The sequence below is a fragment of the Leptidea sinapis genome, chromosome 3 (assembly GCF_905404315.1).
Source record: "Leptidea sinapis chromosome 3, ilLepSina1.1, whole genome shotgun sequence".
In the NCBI taxonomy this organism is placed as follows: domain Eukaryota; kingdom Metazoa; phylum Arthropoda; class Insecta; order Lepidoptera; family Pieridae; genus Leptidea; species Leptidea sinapis.
Window position 1 is genome coordinate 974559 of NC_066267.1, and position 24540 is coordinate 999098.

The following is a 24540-nucleotide window of genomic DNA, read 5'->3' on the forward strand; positions in this document are numbered from 1 at the left end:
CCGGGAGAAACTTGTGTCTTTTATCGAGTCCTCTTTCGAGAAGGTCGCGGAATGGGGTATATTGAACCTTGTCCAATTCAATCCCCAGAAGACTCAAGTTTGCGCGTTTACCACAAAAAAATCCCCATTTGCCGTATCACCGCTCTTCGAGAACACTTCTCTAAAAGCCTCACCTAGTATCGGAATACTGGGTCTCGAAATCTCGAGCGATAGCCAATTCCGTGGCCATCTTCAGGGCAAAGCCAAATTGCCTTCGAAGAAGCTGCGCGTCATCAAGCGCCGGCCCACATTCTAGCGCTCTACAAAGCGCAGGTCCGGCCACACATGGTCTGTCATCTCTGGTCTGGCGCACCCCAGTATCAGCTCGATCCATTTGACCGCGTGCAACGCAGAGCAGCTCGAATTGTCGGGGACCCAGTGCTCTGTGAACGGCTAGATCACTTGGCGTTGCGTAGAGACGTCGCTTCATTGTGTGTCTTCTACCGCATTTATCACGTGGAGTGTTCCGAAGAGCTGTTCAACCTGATTCCCGCCGCTGAATTCCACCTTCGCACGACACGCCACAAGTTAGGATATCATCCCCACCATCTGGATGTGTGGCGGTCCTCCACAGTGCGGTTTTCTAGGAGCTCTCTTCCACGTCGTAAAAAGCTGTGGAATGAGCTTCCTTGTGCGGTGTTTCCGGGACGATACGACATGAGTACCTTCAAAAAAAGCGCGAACACCTTTTTAAAGGCTGGCAACGCTCTTGTGATTCCTCTGGTGTTGCAAGAGAATGTGGGCGGCGGTGATCACTTAACACCAGGTGACTTGTACGCTCGTTTGTCCTCCTATTCCATAAAAAAAAAACTCTTACTGAGAGTTGAACAAGACATACCAATATGACCCATATGTCACTCCGACGGTTGGCTCAGTTGGTAAGAGCGCTCCGACGGAACCCGAGAGGTGCGGGTTTGAGTCCTGCATCATTGGTTACATATTTAGTAAGTATAATTCATCCCAGATGTGACGGATGTCACTTTAAAATAAAAAAATTTTTAGATTTAAGAGCGACATTTCAAGTATGTAATTATTGGGGTTGCGCAGGTTTTTAACGTATTAGGATGTGATGAAATAGTTTATTAAATAATCTGGGTACAGTACCTTGTTCATAGGAACACGAAAACTTTTTTATAATATTCCAAGTTGGATAGCTAGGCTGATCCGTTGACCGAAATTTCTGCCCTGCCTTGGGCTTCCAGTAGCCTTATTGTGGCGAGATGATAGTACCTTATACATTCTCCACGCCTTTGAGCCCCATGGGCCAAGTGTCTCGACACCAAACGCCAAAAAGATGAGACTGACATATTTGCGACGCTTGCTGTCTTCGTCAGTCGAAGCAGCAGCCCCAGCACCAACTCACGTAACATGGATATGAGAAGAAACCGAAGTGTCGACGCAAGTCGCGTCCCACACTAGCGCCCTTCCCTGTGCCCAAGCCACCAACGTCATTCCAACAGGGTTTGCCATCGCGGCGGGTATACAACTTGTTTTTTTTAGAACACGCCCTTTTATTTCTCTTGAAAGTATTTGAAAAGTATGTATGTGCGATTAGAAGGAACGGTTTAATGATTTTTTGGTGTCCTATTCATAATTTTAATACTAAAACAGCAAAAAATAGTAGATAATCAGTATATAAAGTAGCAGTCTAATTTCCAATAAGTTTAAATTAGGAATAATGTGATTAAAGCAAAAGTTATATTTTTTGTAAAAAAAAAGCCTAAGGTGCTTGATTTCAATTGTTATAAATATTTCATGGATAGGTATTATTAAAAGTAGAGTCAATTTTCAAAAAAAACTTAAATAGCATCTCAAGCTTTTACAGAATAAAATACATTTTATTTAAATCACAAAAAATTCAATGCTAATACTTTTCGTACGCGATTGTGACTCACGCTTGACCGCTTTTATGTTACATTTGATTTAATTTTTTATATCATTTTGAGATAGAGGCTCACCTGTTTTCTAAATATATCCTCTTTCTTAAAAAAACTCAAATGAAACATACACTTATCCACAAATTGTTTAATAAACTTTAAGAAGAAAATGAGCCAGTTAGGCTACGAGTTACTTCTTAAATAGAGCAAGAAGGGTTAATAAGGTTGGCTGTCGTTAATATCGCACAGTCAAGAGGGCTCTAGCGGGTTACGATATCACATCGAGTTTCAGTATCCTTACAGAATTACTCCGCGGTGAGAAAGGAACTACTTAACCTAATTAATGGAAAAATCTCGACTCGACCACTTTCTTTTTCGCGTCATTTAAATAAGTCTTAGCTTAAATTCTCGACAAACTTTCTAAAACTTTTCGTTTAACGGGATTGTTGCTCAAAGAAATAAACTCAAGCAAATAGGATTTCTGTAATATGCTTATTTTAACATTTCATATTTACGGGAAACAAAATGAGTGTACATCAAAGTGAATCTTGACGTAATTGTGCTGAGTTTCACGAAAGTCTTTTATTTATTGTCGTTCCTCATTACTGTAATTTTTTTATTATACGTAAAAAGAAAACATCTTTGTCCATCCCTACTAATATTATAAATGTGAACAATTTGTTACGTTTTTAAAGAGATAACCCTAACTTCTGGGATTAATACACAAATAACCTAAGAGTTGAACAAAACATACAAGATTTTATGACGATAAGTCACACGAACGTTTAGTTCAGTTGGAAGAGCACTCGCACACAACGCGAGAGGTCGTGTGTTCGAGTCCCGCATCGTTCATAAAATTTTGTTTTCAAATTTTATTTGTATTATAAATGTGAATTTAAGTTTGTTTGTTACGCTTTCACGCCTAAACCACTGAACCGATTTTCATGAAATTTAGTACAGAGATAGACAAGAGCTTGGGAAAGGACATAGGCTGAAAGGACATAGGATTGATATAATGGGTGGAAATTTGTATGAAAGTCCGTCATTATCGAAGATAACACCATGAAAATTTGTATTTAGGCACTTCCTTAGAAACAAACAAATATTTTTTAAATTTAGACCTGTGTGGGGATGCAAAAGGGGGATGAAAGTTCTATAGTTGGCAGCTTATAAAAATGTATTAACCACAACAGTTTGTTGTGTATTATTTGCAAAGTGAGTATATTAAAAAAAATACTGCCCAAAGTAACTATTGCACGAAGTCGAGGGTCGGGACTAGCATAAATTAAATAGAATAAATAACGCCGTTGAATTATAATACGTTTTGTGATAACAATATTATTTGAAGCATAATAATTAAAATGACAATAACCATCAAAGTTTATTGCTGCATAACAGAATTTAACAGACTCATCAAATAGTAAATAGCTTCACAAAGACGGAAAATAATTATAAACGGCCATTACCACGCTTCAATTATAGTCCAATGAAGCTGAAAATTGCTATCGTGTTACGAAGCCTTATGGTGTGCAAAAGCAATATATGAACTACCGAAAACAATTCACGCGCCGTACTGCTAAATACGATATTTTAATAAAGCTTACGATTTTTAATCGAAGCGTCGATTTTAAATAATGGATTGGCTACATAATAATCGCTGCTGCTCAGTTATTATAAATAATATATGTAAACAATTTATTATGTTTTTAAAGTGATAAACCTCACTTCTGGGTTTAATACACAAATAAATTTTTAAAACAAAAATTCTCAAGACTCGAACCCATCTCTCGCAAAATGACTTGAGATGTCGCTCTTACATATCGAAACAAGTTCCTAATATGCAAATATTGGGGTTGAGCAGGTTATCAACTGTAAAGTAGATACTGTAGATGAAGCCACAACCTGAGAGTTGAACATAGCAAACAAGATTTTATGACGATACGTCACTCGAACGGTTAGCTTAGTTGGAAGAGCACTCGCACGGAACGTGAGTTCGAGTACCGCATCGTTCATAAAATTTTGTTTTCAAATTTTATTTACGTAATTTAATCAATTATTGTAAATAAAACATCGAATGTCTTCCAAAATTAAATAGTTTCTTATTAAGTTAAGATTGAATCAGAATTGAGGAGAACGGTAGGAGAACCAAAGTCACCGTCATAGCCCAAATGATTGCGAAACTGAAGTGGCAGTGGGCAGGGCACATAGCTCGACGGACAGATGGCCGTTGGAGCAGTAAAGTCCTCAAATGGCGACCACGTACCGGAAGACGCAGTGTTGATAGGCCTCCCACAAGATGAAGTACGCGATAAGAGTAAGCGCGTACACCTTCCTTAAAGGCCGGCAACGCATCTCATGACACCTGTTGTTGCGAATGTCCATGAGCGGTTGCCTCAACACTCCCATCTTGCCCGTTTGCTTCCTCTTATACTAAAAAAAATCTTAAAATAACTTATTGCACGTCAAAAACTACCCATTCGAAAGTATGCTACATACCTAAGAAGATCGGGCGCCCGGCAGGAACCTGTATGCTCGTTTGTTATCCACAGCTTAGCTTACCAGTGGGAGGCTCCTTTGCACAGGATATCGGCTAGATTATGGGTACCACAACGGCGCCTATTTCTGCCGTGAAGCAGTTATGTGTAAGCATTACTGTGTTTCGGTCTGAAGACCGCCGTAGCTAGTGAAATTACTGGGCAAATGAGACTTAACATCCTATGCCTCAAGGTGACGAGCGCAGTTGTAGTGCCGCTCAGAATTTTTTGGGGTTTTTCAAGAAGCCTAAGCCGTATTGCATTGTAATGGACAGGACATATCAATTACCATCAGCTGAAAGTCATGCTCGTCTCGTCCCTTATTTAAAAAAAAAGTAATGTGTATACATTATTGGGTTTTGGTCTGAAGAGCGCCATAGCTAGTAAAATTACTGGGCAAATGAGACTTAATATCTTAAGTCTCATGGTGACGAGCGCAATTGTAGTGTCTTTCAGATTTTTTTGGGTTTTTCAAGAATCCAAAGCGGCGCTGGATTGTAATGGGCAGGGCGTATCAATTACCATCAGCTGAACGTAATGCTCGTCCCGTCCCTTACTGTCATTAAAAGAAAAAAACTTCATATGAAACTACCCAACAGTTATGACCATTCAAATAATTATTCATTCAAATAAGATATGCAAATCACTTATTGAAAGTCAAAAACGGGTGCAAGAAATCCAGCAGGCTTCTTCTTTTTAAAAAAAAAATTCGATACAATCAAATTTACAATTTTGGAGCGACCGACGTCACTCCATTCCCAATCTGTAAATGTTAAGAAAGTCATTTAAAGTATATTAACCTTACGTCTTTTATGTTATATTAACCTTTACCACATAAATGTCTTATTTTATATTATTACTAGCTGACCCAGCAAACGTTGTATTGCCGATATTAAAATCGCGATACAAAAGTAACTGTTGATCGTAGATGGGTGAAAATTTGAAGTTGTATGTATTTTTTAATGCTGACTCATAATCCAACAAATTAAAAAAAAGGTCAAGAAAGTTCAAAAAAAAAACATTCGTGTGGACCACCCTTAACATTTAGGGATATGAAAAATAGATGTTGGCCGATTCTCAGACCTACTCAATATGCTCACAAAATTTCATGAGAATCGGTCTAGCCGTTTCGGAGACGTACGGGAACGAACATTGTGACACGAGAATTTTATATATAAGATTATAATTATATATTATAACTTCTTATTATAATTATATATTATAACTTCTTATTATAATTATATATTATAACAATTCTTTTGAATTTCGTTATATATTTGTCTTGAACATTTTCTGGGATCATGTTGGAAAATCACATTGTATAGTTCAATATTACACTTACAATGTTAACACACATACGTACGTGATATTAACAGACCGAAAGCTGACTCAGCTTATTGAATCGTTTGCCCCTGGGGGAGTTCACAGCTAAGGATCCCCAAAGCCATAAAATAAATTACAATGTCCAATTTTACACAGCCCACTGCCTGGCTCCAAAAATTAGTTCCGCATATACATTATGATCTCAAGCTTGATACAGTTTGCTTAACAACTATTCATTTTGATAATTGCAATTTTAAATTGGTTTAGGAGGGGGTATTTGTTTTTCCTGAGCTTAAAACGATAACGAGTATGAATATTTAATTTAAAAAAAATATTCCATGAAGTAACAATGCAGCAAACCAACAGATTATAGAATAAGAATAGTAAAAGTCTAATAAGAAACTCTTAAATTATTTTAAACTAAGTAATACCAATGATTATACACTAGTTTTGAATACTATTGAACTTAGACTAGACTAGAATAGGGGAGAGCGGCAATAACTTATACGTATTAAGATCTAACAGAACTTAAAAGATAATAATATCAACTCAACGTTTGTAACAATAGCTATAAATTTTAATATTTATTGTTGACACAAGAAAATAAGAAGAGCCAACATTCCAACAGAATAAGTAAATAACGCGACAGTGAATCTTAAAACATTTTCTCGACTACGGTGCTTTTACAATTGACAAGGTATTAAAAAGACGGGTGTAATACACAACATCGCGGCGGCGGGAATGGCTATTAAATGACTAGCTAATGGTGCACTTTGTTTGCTGTGGAAATTACTTCACTACCCCCTTGGTGTAGCTAAACAAAAGATAATTCTCCACATAACGAGAGTTGTCATGTAAGATGTTTTAAACGGGGCTCGGCGATGTTATAAGTAGAGTATGGTTTTCTTCTTCAATCAGCTAATTAACTGGTGCGTTAATAAAACGTGTAGTTTTTTTTTGGAAATTTAAGTGTTGTCAGCTCAACAGCGTGTATGTTCATTTCACGAATTCTACTTTTACCTAAAATGTGAATATAACCATTAGAGTCATAATAATAGATTCATAATTTAAATTAAATATAAGTATTTGATTTAAATTAGTTTTGAATCGTCATTAATTAAATATTAAATAACCAACCAAAACGCTTATTTTAGGCCTAAAAAGACTAAATATTGATATTTTTAATTAATTTAAAAGTTACTCAAATTAAACTTGAAAACAAATTTTATGAATGATGCGGGACTCGAACCAGCGACCTCTTGCGTTCCGTGCGAGCGCTATTCCAAATGAACTAACCGTTCGAGCGACGTATCGTTGATAAATCTTGTATGTCTTGTTCAACTGTCAGGTTGTGGCTTCATCTACAGAATCTACTCTACAGTTGAATGCCTGCTCAACCCAAATAATTGTATGACCGGAAATTGACTTGAGATGTTGCTCTTTCAGATCTAAACAATTTGTTATTTTTTTAATATATATAAATTGGAAAATAAAATTTGGAAGAGCGCTCGCAAAGAACGCATGAGATCGCGGGTTCGAGCCTCGCAACGTTCATAAATTTTGTTTTCAAAATTAATTTCTGTAAATAATCCCAGAAGTGAGGGTTATCACTTTAAAAAAATAACAAATTGTATAAATAAGAATACCTACACTTTTATTTATATAAAAAATTATAATAGTTAGTAGATATAAGATAAGAAATGTAACCGTACTTATAGATTATTAATAAAAGCTATTATCATTATTATTAATAATAATAATGACTCGAGACAACACCAAAATATCGCGAGGCTTATCATCTAAGTAAATAACAATAAAGCAAACCTTGCATCATGTCCGCTCGAAGTCACAATACTGCAGATGTAACAGCATTACTATAATAAAGTGCTCGTAAATGAGCACTACAATCATCATAACATTCTGTGACTGAATGGTCACTGTCTTCGAGATCATTCAAAATTAACTTGACGTAACATGTTACACATGTCGTAAAGGCTTTTATTTAGTTTACAGACATTGTACGATATTCTTCCAGAGCAAGGAAATATAAGGAATACTTTTATAAAAATAAAATTGCACTCTAAAATATTAGGGGAAGTATCGAAGTCAAAAATGGTTTGTTATCGGATATAGATTTATTTAACCGAAGCATTCACACTCGGTATTGTAACGCGTGAATCCTCCCTCACACGCGGTATCGTTATAGAATAAAACGAACTTCTTCATTTAAATATGTATATTCTTATTTATACATTCTTTCACTTTCTATTAGATATTGGACTGAAGGCCGACCGTTCATACGTTACTTCATTCTCTAATCTGTCTTTTCTTCTTTTATGTTCTTCTTTACGTCACTTGAATCTCTTTTAAATATTATATTTTAAATCTTTACGGCCAACCTTATACTTAACATTGAGTTCTTATATACGGATAAGAACTCCTTGTTACAGTATCTATACCTTCTGCGATTTCACGGGAAGGTCATTTATGCATTTGCGGGTATAACACTGGGGAAACGAGCTTATCCTCTTTAACTTCAGCACAGTAATGGCACACGTTTCCTAGCTAGGAGCCTCAATTTCCACATTAATTTTTTAGATATAAGGAGTTGATGGCATTCGGCTGACCTTAAATTTAAGTTACCTTAACTTAACTTAACTTGAACCTTAGATTTAAGTGCATTTAAATCCCCAAATGTAAATAAAAAAAAACTTTTCAAGTTTTTCCGGTAGCCAATAATATAAGTATGTTCATCTTTAAGTACGATGTATGGCTTGCTTATTTATACTTGCTATACTTCAAGAATGATAATGACCCGCCCCACGCCACTGCCTCAAGGAATGACATGAGAATAATAAGAAGCTGGTTTTCATTATCATGACAGGAATCTGGTCAAACAGCTCTTTGGAACACTGCCCGTGATAGATGGGTAGCAGGCACACAAATAAGCGACATCTCTACAAAACGCCAGGTGATCGAGCCGTTCACAGAGCAACGGATCCTCGCACAATCTCTACCTTGCACGCGGTCAAATGGTTCGAGCTTATACTGACAGATTATACAGACTAGAGATGGCAACAATACTCCATATGTGGCCGTACCTGCGCTTTGAAGAACACTAGAATATTGGCCGGCTTAAAGAATTGCCGTGCTCAATTTATATCCCTTTATTTCGATGAGGCTAATTCAGCGTTGCCCTTCAGTAACCGCAGAATCGACAATCGCTCAACATTTCGAGATCCAGTTCCAATACTAGGCGATACATTAATGGCAGTTGTTGTTTAAGTCTGATACGTCAAGTGCGGTTTTTTGTGGTTAACGATGTTATGTTATCTTTACAGCCTATATAGTAGATATTTAAATAACAAATAGAAAATGCGGTGCGCAATCTCCCTGTGATTATTATTCTAATAAATACGCGCTGTTATGCTGAGTCCAAGCTCAAACAGTTTGCAGTTATTATGTATCGCTCGCCGCAAACCGAAGGCTGAAAAGCTGTTGTACAAAGTTTATATAACAACCGCAATGTTACATAGCTAATTAATAAGGTAATTAATTATAGCAATAACGTTCTGAACAGTTGTAGAAATATTATTACAACATTTTAGTTTAGATCTCATTACTGCAACAGTTATTACGTTTTATAGTCATTTTGGTTTGTGTTTAATTACCTGGTGTTTTCGATATTAATGATATCGCTTAGAGCGCTATTTTGATTGCAAAATTAGTTTCAACGTTCGTAAATATTCAAATCAATGTTTATTGATATATATATCAGATGAATGTTATTTTTTTGCTTTAGATTAGGAAGATAGGACAGGATTTGTAAGAAATTTCTTGCCTTGCTCAAGTTCGTACCACATCAGGTCAACCAGCTCTACCGATATATCTCCGTGTGAAAGGCGATAAATACCTACATTGAAATGACGTCAGTACAAAATGCCAAGCAATCGAGCAGTTATCATTGGTTTACTTTAACACATCTTTTAAAAGTTTTCTTCCCTTGGCCTGAAAGTAAATAACTCCTTTTAGCTATTGTTGCAAGTGTGCATGAGAAAAGGCAATAATTTATATTCAAATAGGCTTAAACTTGTTTTGTTAAAAGTGTTTTTGAATCGTCATTATAAACATTTGATTCAAATAATTGAATCTTACGCATGTATTGGAAAAAATAGAGTTCGTGAGAAGAATAAAAAAGGAAATGAACGGCCACTCTTTTAAGTCAATGAGTATTGACAATAGATATAATGTACTTACATAACTATTTATTTTGAAAGAATCCATCCAATATATGAATCACTTTCAAAGCTAAAAAGCGTTGTAAATAACAAATATTTCATAAAATATTAAAAGGTGTAGGATAAAAGATAAACTTAAAAAATCTTAATATAAATTATCGTATATTTTTTGCATCAACTTTCAGAGCTTGAATTAATTGTTTATGTAAGGATGCTTCGTTAACATGATGGTTGTGATAACCTACTTTCATAATCAGTAATACAATGATTTATAAGCTATAACAGGAGACCAGACCAAACCTATTTGAAGGTACTGCCAGAATTATGCATTAGAATTATTATCTGGTCTAGTTTTCTCTATTATACACCATCTATTTAACAAAAAAAATACATTTAAGTACTATGAAACAAATCTCTCATAAACGATGTCAGGCTAAAGAATTAAGGAAAAATATTGTAAACGTTTTATATTGTGTTGGTAGGACTCTACGTCGGCGTAGTTCATGCGTAGTACCAATCAGTTACGTCTACGGCGTTGCCCAGGTGTAGTCTGACAGCGACGTAGCTTATTTTTAGCACTATTTACCATTGAAATGGTATTCCCAGGGTTTTATTACTGTATTGCGCTCAAAATATATCGAATACAAAACTCATAAAAGTTGCCTCCAATCCTTCGCTCAACTACTAGAAAAATATAATATTCTCAGTTTAGAAGTAGACGCACGTTGTTAAGCACAATGACATTGTATGGAATCTGTAATAATAAGCTTGACTGTGCTGAGGTTACCAACATACTATGCTATGTGCTCCCTAGAACCATGCAACGTCAGGAGGTGCACATACCTCGACTGTTTCACGTGCCGCCCTGCCGGACATACGCCGGTGTACGCACCCCTCTGTTTTAGGAATTGGGTGCACTAAAGCCACCGCTTCCATAATTTTGGGACTACGATAGATAAGTAGGAGAGCCGGAAAAGACGAGTAAGGACCAACCCCAATTCCGGAGCACATGTCCGCAGCACAATCGGGGGAATGCCATCGGATCCACTCGATTTATGAATGGCCAAGATGAAGAGCGCGGTAATCACGGCGGGATTTTACCTCCGGCATGTATGTCTCGCACCGCGGAATATCCGGTGGTGGTGCCTTGGTCATCCAAAGTCAATTTGGACGCAAAGAGGGAGCCCAGGAGATCAGCTTTCTCTTTCACGGCATGGGCCAGCGAATCATCATCCCTGGGCAGTGTCGGAATGACTGTCTGACAGAAATTTCCTTGGAGAGCCTTGGCGAATGACCAGAGTGAGAGAATGATGAGTTCTCGACGGAAGGCGTGCAAGTTTCTCGCTAATTCTGCCAATGTGCTTCGACTTCACGTCAACTCTTTTAAGGGAGTTTGAGGCATTATTGTAGTGTTTTTTAAGTTCGCTGGAATTAACATCCTTAGATGCGCATTGACCCAAGCCTGATAGCACTCCTGCTTACGGCGAGAAGCCATTTTGCAGGACCGGTCAAATCAAGGTTATGACATGCAACCGATAGGCATTGAGGAGGATGGCATGAAGAGTTCCATATCTTGCAGTACCACATAAGCAACAGTGTCAGCAGCGGCATCTGGATCATCCAGGGAAAAACAGATTTGCCTCCAAGGGTAGGATGCAAAAAAACTACCGCATCTCATCCCACTCTGCTGACCTATAGTGTCACACGCAGCGGCAACGTAAAAAGAGGAGGGTTGACGGAAACAAGGTAGCCGTCCGGATGTGAGGTCAATAGAAGGTCCTAACTGTGAAGGTGTATGGATCTTGCACATCTGGGATTCAAGTTGGTGCCATAACCAGTTTTGTCAGACCATATGCTAAGGCGAAGTCGTGAACAGATCTTCGTGCATCATTGGTGGTACTGGAACCTAGCCATTCGGCGTGTTGGGCGTTAAAATCACCAATAAACACGATCTCTGCAGTGGGGAAATTCAAACTAAACACCATTGTTCCATCACTCCAATTAAAACCAGAATAAAATATCGCCTCCTATTCTATATTTATGACTTTTATTTTCAATTAGTTAACTGTTAACTTTTTGTTCCGTTGAAGTTACGAACCGTTATTTATTGCTTGAATTTGTGTTCCACGAAATGTAAATTTTATGTGACTTTTTGATTAGCAATTTAAACGTTCATTTAAAAAAATTGCTGCTACATTGTTTGTTTATCTGAAGATTTATAGTATGAGTCTGTCTTATATAACCATAATTATATGCTAACTATTGTTATATATTATGTATATATAGCCATAATACTTAATGTTATGACCCGTTCTTACCAGATCCATCAAGGTAGAAGTGGCAAAATAGCAGAATTCAATTAAAAAAATAGCAGAATTTGTTGCTATTTTGTTGCTTTTAAGTTCCTAAAACGGCGATTTCGTTGCTTGTGCCGTTTGCGAAAGATCGCGACCACTGCTAGTTTTATATAAATCTAGCATAAGCACATGGTACTACTACCTAAATGGAGCTGTTCTTACCGACGTCACACATTTCATTATTATCAATTACATAAAACTCATTATCACCATACAAATAAGAGTACAGAGGTACTTGGTGGCCCATACATAAAAGTAGAATAGAATAGACGAATAATTTTTATATTTACAAAATAAGATTATAAAAGATAGATTACAAAATAGACAGATTTTAAATGATATAAGCACCTGTTCTTATAAAAGCTAAAATTTTCAAAGAATATGTAAAATCTGCATAAAAAATTATATACACGAGGTGAATGGAAGAGCCTAAGATGTACTTTTATACCTAAAAAAAAACTACGTTTAAAAAAAAAACGACTACAAAACTAAAAAGAATAAAATAACTTAAAAAAGATTTAATTTAATACACCTAACCTTGCTATGCAAACCTTATACCTTTAATATTAATAAAATGAACTACTATGTGAATATGCTACCTATTGATAGGGTTTAAGTCGGTGCCAAGCCCTAAACAAAATAAAACAATATCTGCCCGCGCGTGTCTGCCCGCTTGGGTTGTCTTGTTCTAGACCATGCTATCCCGCTCAAATTCAAGCGTGGCGAGTGTAGGTACCTGCAAATATTACAGATATCATATGTGGCCGAACCTGCACTTTGTAGAGCGCTAGAATGTGGGCTGGCTTAAAGTATTGCCGTGCTCTATTTATGACCCCGAGCTTCTTCGAAGCCAATGTGACTTTGCTCTCCAGATAACCGTGGAATTGGCAATCGCTCAAGATTTCGAGACCCAGTCTTCCGATACTAGGCGAGGCTCTAAGAGAAGTGCTGTCGAAGAGCGGTGATACGACAAATGGTTTTTTTTCTAGTGGCAAACGCGCAAACGTTAGTCTTCTGAGGGTTAAATTGGACAAGGTTCAATTTACCCCTTTTTTGTTCTTCTTACATCAAATACGATGGTTTTGACAAAAAATATCTGAAACAATAAAGCGTGGCAGAGCCACCGGTTTCTGCTGGTCATACATAAATGATGAACTTACTTCTCAGACTTAGACGCAAACGGATACCTCCAAAGCTAACTTTTGCCTTTCATAATTGATGTTTGTTCCAAGAAATGAGACAGTAGAATATAATATAGACTTTTAACCTGTATAGAGTTATGTAATTGTGACTAAAATTATAAGTTCTTTTATATACTCTCGTTATTATTTTTCTTAAAAAACAAAAAACATGCTTTTAGTTTCGTTTGGTTGAATTAAAAATTCTCTATGGTATTCGAATATTTCGTAGTTTAGATAAATCGGTTAAATATAATGGAAGAAATTTAAAAATTAACATCAATTCCTGCTTTATCGATGATAGATGGGAATAATATAAAGTAATAAAAATCTTATTTTGCAAATTGAGAATTGGATATAATATATATGTATAATTCTTCCTATACCATTTTCTGCCATGTTAATCTTATGAATTTATGTATCTGTCTCTTTTTTTTTCAAATCACAACGATGCTAAAGAAGGTTTCAATTTGAAAAAATGTAAGATTAATTACAAATTAAGTTAGCAAAAGCAATTAATCAACAATCAAATCTCTTTTATGCGCTTCGCAACGACTTAAATCATTCCAAGCCTCACGTCCAACGTAAAAATCAAACAAAATATATTCTTCATCACACATAACCCTTTAAAAGAGAAAAGGCATTGATCATTCTATACTGAAAGTCCGATGTTTCAATTAAAAACGAGTCTCGCAAGTTCCCGGGTTGCTGGTCAAGTTTTATTAGTTGGTGGAGTAGAAAAAGTAATCAAGTCTGCAATATATGGCGCACCTAGCTCAGGGAAGTCTTAATTGTTGATGTGACGCTTCTTAGATACGTGCTCGATACAAACTATCTTTAACTTACTTTATATATCGCTTTTGTTTGCGTTGAGATTTTGTTGATCAGAATTTTTGAAGCGAATACTTCATTTTTATTTTGTGGGTGTTGAAACTGAGCCATGGCTTCTTTTATGGAAGAGGAGGAGAAACCAGGGTAAGGTCACCTGATGTTAAGTGGGCCATGACACATCTTATATTACCATTACTTAGACTTTAAGGGAGATATTGTCGAAGAGCGGTGACACGACAAATGGATTTTTTTTGTGGTAACACGTAAACTTGAATCTTCTGGGGGTTAAATTGGGCAAGGTTGATTTTATCCCCATTCCGCGACCATCTTAAGAGAGGACTCGATAGAAGACACAAGTTGCATCCGGCACTGGTCGACGATTTCCCGAGAGAGACCCGCATGGCCCGTGTATACGGTATCACCAGTGCTGTCGTCTGCATAGCAGTGTATGTTGGAGGTGTCCAACATATCAATGATATGCAGAACAAACAGTGTACTGACACCAGCTTGAGTAATATACATGCCACCGTTAATAGTATACCGATAGCCATAACAATGAAGCATACCGCTTGACTTGCAATGAAAGTATATCCTAATGATATATGTATGAACAAATTATGAAGTTTTAATTTTTGGTACGGTTCAAATTCAATCAAATATTATTGGTTGTGCCAGGGATATTTAAGTGGACTGTATCAATTGACTAATAGTTTATTCAGATGAACAGAAATGTAATCGTAGGAATGAAAGGGAAAAGCCGGTACTCACCTTTCGTCCAAGATCCTTCTATATTCGCTTGAGTGTGCTGGCAAACCATTTTATATATTAGCATTACAAATAACGATGAAATCACTTCAATCTTACAAATCAAAAGGATTATGAGGCTAGTTTTTTCTCTGCGGTCGGCTTCATAAGCCACTAGGATTTTAATGTCGTGTGGAACTGTCCCTTCAATGAGGAAACCGTTCTTATTTACAGTGGGAAGTTCCATATGTGGTTATTTTTAGCCTTCTACCACTTATTTGCTTCCTTAGCTCTGATGCTAGGCATTTGAGTATGTTTTAATTCGATAGTCATATAAGTACTTTAACTCTATGTTCTACGTCCTCTTTGTGCATTTATATATTTATTAATATTTCTCGGAGCTTTATTTTGGAATCTTTGAGGCAGTTTTTGGCTGACCACGAGTTAGATAAGAGGATTGCTAGAATTTTTGTATTAAAGTTGCGGTGCTCAAGCTTCGCGTGCGGTTACTTGACAGAATGTAATTTTATAGTTTTAACTTTGCGTCAGTAGTACCCGAGATCTCTTGCTCAGTAGGGCCACATTAGCCACTGTGCAATATTGGTCGTCAATTAATATTTTATTATATTAAAAAAACAATTATCCTTTTTTTATGTGTTGACACAGTTTGCGTTTCAGTTCAAATCAATGATTTTTCTTAATTCGATAAAATAATTCAAATACAAAATTATAATAGTAATAATAATTAATCGATTCGTAATATCGATACTCATTTCGCACAAACTCTTTTATGACAAAACAAAAAAAAATGAACCAATCACTCGCATACTGACACGCGTTGACAATATGTTTTCGGATAAAAATTTCACGTGAAAAAAAGTATAAAATGAGGCCAAACAAAATATAATGTAACTTTTTAAATTTCACATACCCATATAATATACAGCCGTGATATGCCAGGGCCGGATATAAGGGCTGATGAAAATGTTCTCGGCGAGATGTCTACTGAGCCTACGACAGCCGTACACAGCGGAGTCGAGGCGAAAGCAGAACGCAAACTAACTGTCCTTGAAACACACGGGTACATTCTTGGTAGAACCATTGGTTCGGGTTCATATGCGACTGTCAAGGTAACAATTAGACCAAATGTGACGTTATTTATTGCTCAACATATCTTCATTTCATTAATTAATTATTATTATATTCAAACGTTGCTTTTTGATGCCTTATATTATTTGTAGTGTTTGGGTTGGACTTAGTATCCCATAGCACGAATTAGGAGGCAAAAAATATTGTAGTAGATAGAGCTTTAGTCCACGATTCACGAGTCTCGGCACCATGACAGCGGTATTTACTACTATTTACGTGATTCACCCGTTTTATGTTAGAAAATATTCGTTTTTTTTCTTGAAAACAGTACATTACCTTATAATAAGATTAGTAGCACTATAATCGTAAACCAAAGCTCTATCAACTATAATTTATAAAAGTTGGTTAGGTTAGGTTATGTTAGAACACTTAAGACAACGCTCGAGGCGAGCTTAGCGGGCCGCGGCAGTAGCCGGCGAGTGCCAGGAACAAATTCTTCCCCATAAAAATCCCAACCCTTAAAAATTTCATAATTTGAGGTTAGGTTATAATGCTTTTTTCTTTGGAACGGTTCATTACCTTGTAATTACAGTGGTATCATTATAATCGTGGACTAAAGCTCTATCAATTACAATATTTTTGGCCTCATAATTCGTGCTACGGGATACTAAGTTTTAACCAACCCTTTTCAGTGTCAACCAGTGATTTACATCTGATTCGTAATTTGATTTAAATTTATTATTAATGATGAAATAAAATAAATCCATACAATATCTATTCATCTTTAGATGTTACTTATACCTATATCTTACGGCAGACCAAACAAAATATACATGGAATTTTTACTCACATCTCAAAATTTTCTGTTTTGTCTTTTCTATTTTAGGTGGCTTCAAGTGACAGACATAATTGCCAAGTTGCAATAAAAATCATCAGCAAATTCCAAGCACCTGGCGATTACTTGAAGAAATTTTTGCCAAGAGAAATAGAAGTCGTTAAAGGGCTAAAACATGCAAATCTGATACGTTTTTTACAGGCAATTGAAACAACACATAGGTTATTGTATGAAAGTCTATCTCACTGTTGTTGTTGATTAGAAGTTCTAGCCGTATTATACATAAAACTTAAATAGTTTTGGTAATAGCAAACAAAAAAGTATTCTTATAAAATATGCATTGACATACAATCAACAACTGGACTCACATTTACGCTCAAAAATTGTCTGTAACAAAACTCTGCCTTCGCGTCTATTTGGGTTTTCGTTCAGTTGTATTTCGACCGCGCTTTGAATACACCGCCACGCAATGCCAAAGTGATCAGTGAAAAACTGTCCGAAAATCAGCATATCTAAACATAAAAAGGTTCGAGTGTCGTATTACAGGTAAGTGTCCCTTTAAATTAACAAAATTGTAACTAGTTACTAACTTGACCTTTTTAATCATTTTTCTAAATAATTAATTTCAACTGCTAAAACAAAATGTTCGTGCCTCAACAATGCAATTCGTGCAATGTGTTCGCGTCCGTCTCGCGCGTGACGTAGGTTACTACTTCTAATGAGCATATACTATACAATAGACTTTGAACATTACTAGCCACGAAATAAGATGTTAAATTGAATGAGTTTTAATGTTATCTATATAAGTTAAAGTAAACGCATATGCAACGCCGCTCGGACATTTTTTGACGACCTTTTAATAGGCGATTGGGAGTCTATTTGTTTATTGTACATTAATGCAAATATGGTGAATTAACAATATTAATTCAGGGTTTATATTGTTATGGAATATGCTGAAAACGGAAGTCTTCTAGATGTAATAAGGAAGGATCAGCATATCGATGAGTTGAGGGGACGTCGTTGGTTCCGACAACTAGTTGAAGCTGTAGAATACTGTCACGACAGAGGTGTTGTACATCGGTTAGTAAGCTCTTGTTATTTCAACATTAAAGTCAGTCCTGGTATTCTACCTTCCATTCTCTATTTACAAATCATATAATTCTTTGTGCTCTTGTTCTAGTAACTTTTTAAGTACACCCTGATCTGATAATAGTATACGCTTCTAGGCGACCAGTCCGAGCACTTGAATCCGTGTTACAATATAAACGTTTGCAATAATGAAATTTCAATCGATAATTCTTCCTTCAACTTTGTTGAATTGAGCGTTATATTGAGGTATCCATATTTATTAAAAACGTATCACTATAAACTATAAACTTGCCAAATGATCACTGAAGATAATGATTTAATTTATAGCACAAAAAGTTTTTCAGCAAAGTTGAAGAAATCTTAGTTATGTACGAGATCTTTAATACAATTAATAAATCTTACACGCTCTATTGCGATGCGAGAAAGGGTTGATGACCACGACCGTGGATCGATGAATACCAGTGGAAGGCTCCTTTGCACAGGATGCCGGCTAGATTATGGGTACCACAACGGCGCCTATTTCTGCCGTGAAGCTGTAATGTGTAAGAATTACTGTGTTTCGGTCTGAAGGGCACCGTAGCTAGTGAAATTACTGGGCAAATAAGACTTAACATCTTATGTCTCAAGGTGATGAGCGCAGTTGTAGTGCTGCTCAGAATTTTTGGTGTTTTTCAAGAATCCTGAGCGGCACTGCATTGTCATGAGCAGGGCGTATCAATTACTATCAGCTCAACGTCCTGCTCGTCTCATCCCTTATTTTATATATAAATAAAAACATAAAAAAAATACAATTGTAGTTAGTAGTGGCATAGAAAACTCAGATACATTGTTCATTATAATGACAATATGAATATGGTATATCGTTAAATTTTGAAGATATCTTCCACGTTACAATACGCTCTATCAAACACAAAATTAAAAGGTAAAAACAATATTTTGGAAACGACGTATAATTTCGATACTATGGTCTTGATGGGAATCGCTGGTAGTGAGAACAGCATTACCAACAAAATACCAAGAAGCCATCTGCAGCATACGTAGAAGAACGTATAGGCCCTAACCAGTCTGTGTAATCAACTTTCCACACATTATCACCTTGAGAGAGTGCTGTATAGGTGCTCTTTGCGTGATTACCAACTTTATGATGCAGATGAGCAGAACATGCGGGGCAAAAGGCCAATATTGCCTTAAAACAGAATCCAATGACAAGGGAGGAGTTTAATATTTACCGCATATCTGATAGTTAATGAACTCTGTCATTCATGCAGTTTTGCAACACCGGAGGAGTCATAAATGCTGCAGGTCTGTAAGACCACAGTGCAATAAAGTTTGTTTAGCACAATAATGTTTGGTAATCTGTTAGCTAGCGCAGGCTTCGGTTAACATTGCCATGAGTAACTAACATTACTATGTATTTTTAAGAGATATAAAATGCGAAAACCTTCTCATGGACACCGAACTGAACATAAAACTATCAGATTTCGGATTCGCAAGAGGTCATATGAAACCGAAAAATGGAGTTTTTTCACTAAGTGAAACATTTTGCGGAAGTTATGCATATGCATCACCGGAAATCTTGAAAGGCGTACCGTATAGACCACAAGACTCAGACATTTGGAGTATGGGCGTAGTTTTATATGCTATCGTTTACGGAAGATTACCTTTTGATGACACTAACTATACGCAGCTTTTGAAGGTAAATTTATAATTTTAAATGAAAATGTACCACTTGTAATAACTACTTTTCTTCTTACTCCGTAATAGGATTATTGATATTCTAAGTACCAAATACATTTCGGGACATGAACTGCTTTATCACAAGATCTAAAAGCAGTTATTGATACCCTGTATCTTGTAGTATTTTTATTTTCACCACATTTTGTTACGCATTGCCTTGTAGATTAGCTACTGACTACAATATTCTCGAACGATATGACTTATGGCCCGGGATACTTCCACTTTAAAGACCGTCAACGTATTTTTAAGACTTCTTGTAAGGTATCGTATGATATGGTGTGGTGTGGTTCAGGGGATCTTGTGTCCGCAATTAAGTTACTTAGTTTGGTCCATTTTGCGTTCACTGTTGGCCAGTTGCTCCAATCAGCCCAGCTCCTTATTGTAGTTCAGAATCCTCCTGCTATGTTCGCAGACTTCCCGGAGTGACCGTGTAATTACTAAGTTTTTTCCCGTCAGTTAGACATTCCTACACATTCCAGGATTACGTGAGTAAGTACTGCGTATTTAGGGCTGTCCGTTACCCCAACAAGACCTCTGGTATTGCACAAGTCTATTGGCGGTAATTCTAACTTTCCTCGAGTTGAACTACTTGCCTGTTTGCCTCTCTAATAATGTTGTCCGTTCCAAACTGCAGCTAACAATCGGACGTAGTTCCTGAAAAACGTTCCAAGCCACATTACATTTTAAAGAATTCATGCTTAAAGTTTAATAAATATTAGTGTATTCCATACATGTAGGTTGGGCTACTAAGTTATGATGACATTCAAAGAGTGACAGTAGAGCTGCCATTTTTTGTCAGTCCGTTAATATGAATCACGTGACCAATTTTGTGTTCTTAACTCAATTTCGACATGATGTGGTTTGGAACGTTTTTCTGGAATTACGTCCAATTGAACTCGACTCAAAAACTTCGCCAATTAAGTTGACGCCTGGAATTCGACAGCCGCGCGTATTACGAGGAACTTCTTACCTAGCATTGCCCCTTTTTGGAAACAAATACCAGCTGCGGTTTTCCCAAACCGAATTCGAATTAGGGACATTCAAGCTTAGAGTATACTCTCAACTCAAACGCTTGATGTTGTCTCTGTCCATGGCTGGTTGACTCACCACTTCTCAATATGAAAAAAAAACAATAAATTTTGTTGTTTTTTACTTTTTGAATGAGTTTGTATAGGGTAAAAACCCTAATACAACAAAGTTGTCAATTTACTTTTTTGTATGCAGAATCTACTTATTGTAACGTGTTTTATTACAATCCTAGAAGGTTTGGAAGTATTGCAACGAAAACTATGAGTTAAGTATCTCCTCTATCTTGAAGTGAAAATTTAAAAATAATCCCAATTTGTTTTCAGCAAGTTCAAAACAAAGTGTCATTCCCGCGGGAGCCTAAAGTTTCCGCTGAATGTCGCAAGTTGATAACAAAGGTATTGGCACCTCTCAAAATCCGTGCCAAGATACCACAAATACTTGCCGACCCCTGGCTCAATCCCTCGCAGCCCGGCAAGGATGAAGATGTCGATGCCACGCCGGTAAACTTGACACTATTTTAATGGAACAGATTTGAATTTAGAACACTACGGAATGTTATGACAATCTCATCCGTCCTGGCAAACATCATTATTCACATACATTTTGAGGTCAACTCCTTCTATATTTTAGAGTTATCTGAAAAACTCCCAATAGGGCATACAAAATGAATTTAAAATGCAGGCACGATGCTTTACTGAGTAGTCGCTCTTTTATCCTAAATGTCCAAAAGCAATACTTAAGCGCCATGCATAACAAAGTAAAACCAAAACAGTTCAAATCTTAGACGATCATAATTAGATCTTATAAGAAGCTCTTGCGAGAGACTGGGTAGTTCAAAAGTGGTGCTGAAAATTGCCAAACCCACGTAACGGCCTTAGCATTTTATCTGATAATGTCTCATTGACCAGTCGTGTTTAACAAATGCGGTGGAAAAATCAATCTTAACCTTGACAGCCATCACTCGAACAATCATTACATCTTATTTTATAAGTACTCAATCAAGGTTTACTTGTGCAGAAACATGCCAGGAAATATAAGCAAGTGCAACGCAGAGCAAAGAGGGGTGTTAAGTGAATTTCACAATAATGACACAAGTGCTTTGTTTTTGTACCAACTATCTAAGTTTTTGTTAGTATTTTTTAGTTCTTATTTTTATAGATCACGATTTTAGTTAATGTCTAACATGAAAAAGAAAAAGTTGCCACAGCGGCAGGTTTTCTACCACCAATTAGTAGATTGCGATCAATTATTGCGGTTTGAAGGGCGCCTGAGCGACTAAGAAATTATAACATGTTATGTCTAAAGATGACTATTGCAATCGTAATGCAACTCAGAATATTTCAGGCACTGTGTATTGTTGAACAGAGATAAGCTCTGTTCAAACTGAAGCGAATAAGGCGCGGGACGCGGGACGCGTTTTAGAGCAATTCGCTCGCTCGCTTAACCTCTCAAACTGTCGCGACTTCCCGCGTGTCATTTTTGGCTCTTCAGTGGAGAAACATCATGCATTGTGAGACTAAACAATGCCGCGGGGCGTCCAGCTCTTGTTTCGCTACAACTTGAGCGACTATACGCGACTATTCAATTTGAACACATCCATACAAGTTAGCTGACACAATCGGCGCGAGCGACTTCCGTCCCGCGTCCCGCCTCTGTTTGAACAGAGCTTTAGATACAACGGAATCGTGATAGCAATTTCGGGGCAAAAAAAGGTGTGAGATGGTATTAGTTGAATTAACTAGTTATCTAAACGTTATGTTAATTTTCAGGAAACAGCTCATGCTAGTAAAGACGAAATTAAAAGTGCAACCATAGGAACGGTAACGTTTGACCGAAAATTAGAGGAAGTGAAATAAATTCTTCAAAGTTAAAAAATAGTAAAATTTCTGAAAATAAAACTGAGATGTAATATATGTGTTTTATTTAATGTTATTACAATACTTAAACAATACAAAACCGATGATAAGACAGCTTCATTGCTGTAAGCGGCATAAGTTAGTATATCCTGGGTGAAATCACAATCATCCTCCATGTTTTAGGTATATAATGCCTATATAGGGTATAGGCAAGGAGCCTCCCACTGGTAAAATATATTTTACCAGTGGGGGGCTCCTTTGCACAGGCATGTGTAAGCATTATTTTTTCGGTCTGAAGGGCACCGAAGCTTTGCAATTACTGAACCAATAAGAATTTTGGGGTTTCAAGAATCCTGAGCGGCCCTGCATTGTAATGGGCAGTGCGTATCAATTACACTGAGCTGAACGTCCTGCTAGTCTCGTCCCTTACTTTCATAAAAAAAACATAGGTCGTGTCTTGCGACTAACGAAATAAATTAGTTCGTTGAAATACAGTCTACACGCGCGAACGTTGTAGTTGCATTGTTCTTGAGAACAGCACAGGGGACGGACGCCATAATACTAGAACAGAATGCAGGAATCGGGCGATTTCATTAGCAAATATGCTAAATCGAGCTGCAAGAGTCCGTCCAACAATGGCATCCCTAGTGATGTGGTTGTCATAAGTGATGGATTATATCATTAAAGTATCTATTTGCAAATCGATAAATAAAAGGACGACAGATATAAAGAATGAATTGTCTCTTCAACAAAAAAAAAGAAAAAAACAAAATGTTCAAACATTTACTGTCCATTGATAGATATTACAACACAAAATTGTTAATACTTAGTTCATTCTATTCCCCAACCCCATGCATCTTCCACGATTACAACGGGTTCACACGGAGTGATCTTCGTTGTTTAATAATCAAATACCAAAGAGGATGTAAATACTACTTTATAAGAGGCGGGCGGGACTGCCTAAGTAGAAGTTGGTTTAGTATGAAACGTGCAATGATTTGACAAAGTTTGTAATAGTAGTAATTATAGTATGGTGATTGGCGACGAAGTATAATCCGGCTAAGTTTGAAAGCGAACAGTTGCTTATAAAGTAGTGGATTTCGGCTATCTCCATTTTTTACAAGATTATAGCCGTTATCTGTCAATCTATCAATGACTGCACGTTTCATACAATCAAGTGAATCACTTTTTTCTTATAGAGTTTCGCTAGGCTGGTCAAATACTAAGAAGCTTTTAAGATTGCAAGCGTGGCTGACGACTTATGACTTGTCAATCAAAATGAGTTACAGTTGTATGCCCATCCTCTCCTCTCTGATAACCTTCTCCGATGGATGAGGAGAAGCAAAAAAAAAGATGTTCTAGTCTCTCCGAAATCCAAACACGTTACACATAAACAGATTTTACCAAAGAATCTAAGGGAATTTTTCAATCTGTCTAAACATAATTTTTAAAAATTAATCAAAAATAGCACCGTGTGAACCTGCTACATGGTTAAAGAAAGTTATAACAAAATATGTTTATGGAATATTTAAAATATGATAAATATTAATCATCAGGCATAAAAGTTTTAAGATACATTTTCTTATCACAACGCAGGAGTGGAATTAGATCAATTCGTTCTGCTCATCAAAAGTCAATAACAAAAATGTTTGTTAAATACTCGAATACACACACAAAATTTAATTCTTTTGACACAGGTTATCACAAGCGAGTACAACACTATATGAGTACGACACACGGCAGCTATAATATATATTAATGTACATTATATTCCGGGATATTAC

At 36.6% G+C, this 24540-nt stretch overlaps 2 protein-coding genes across 2 annotated transcripts in view; both read left to right on the top strand.

The window, feature by feature from the left end:
- The window catches only part of LOC126979478 (G-protein coupled receptor dmsr-1-like), a 416322-nt gene that overhangs the window by 81729 nt on the left and 310053 nt on the right, over positions 1-24540 (top strand). The window lies entirely within an intron of this gene.
- Positions 15946-22809, top strand: LOC126979452 (testis-specific serine/threonine-protein kinase 3-like). The gene is made up of 6 exons (XM_050828767.1): positions 15946-16251; positions 17097-17266; positions 17976-18125; positions 19557-19830; positions 21224-21400; positions 22670-22809. The coding sequence occupies exons 1-6, from the start codon at positions 16075-16077 to the stop codon at positions 22754-22756; spliced, it is 1035 nt and encodes a 344-aa protein (XP_050684724.1). The 5' UTR covers positions 15946-16074; the 3' UTR covers positions 22757-22809.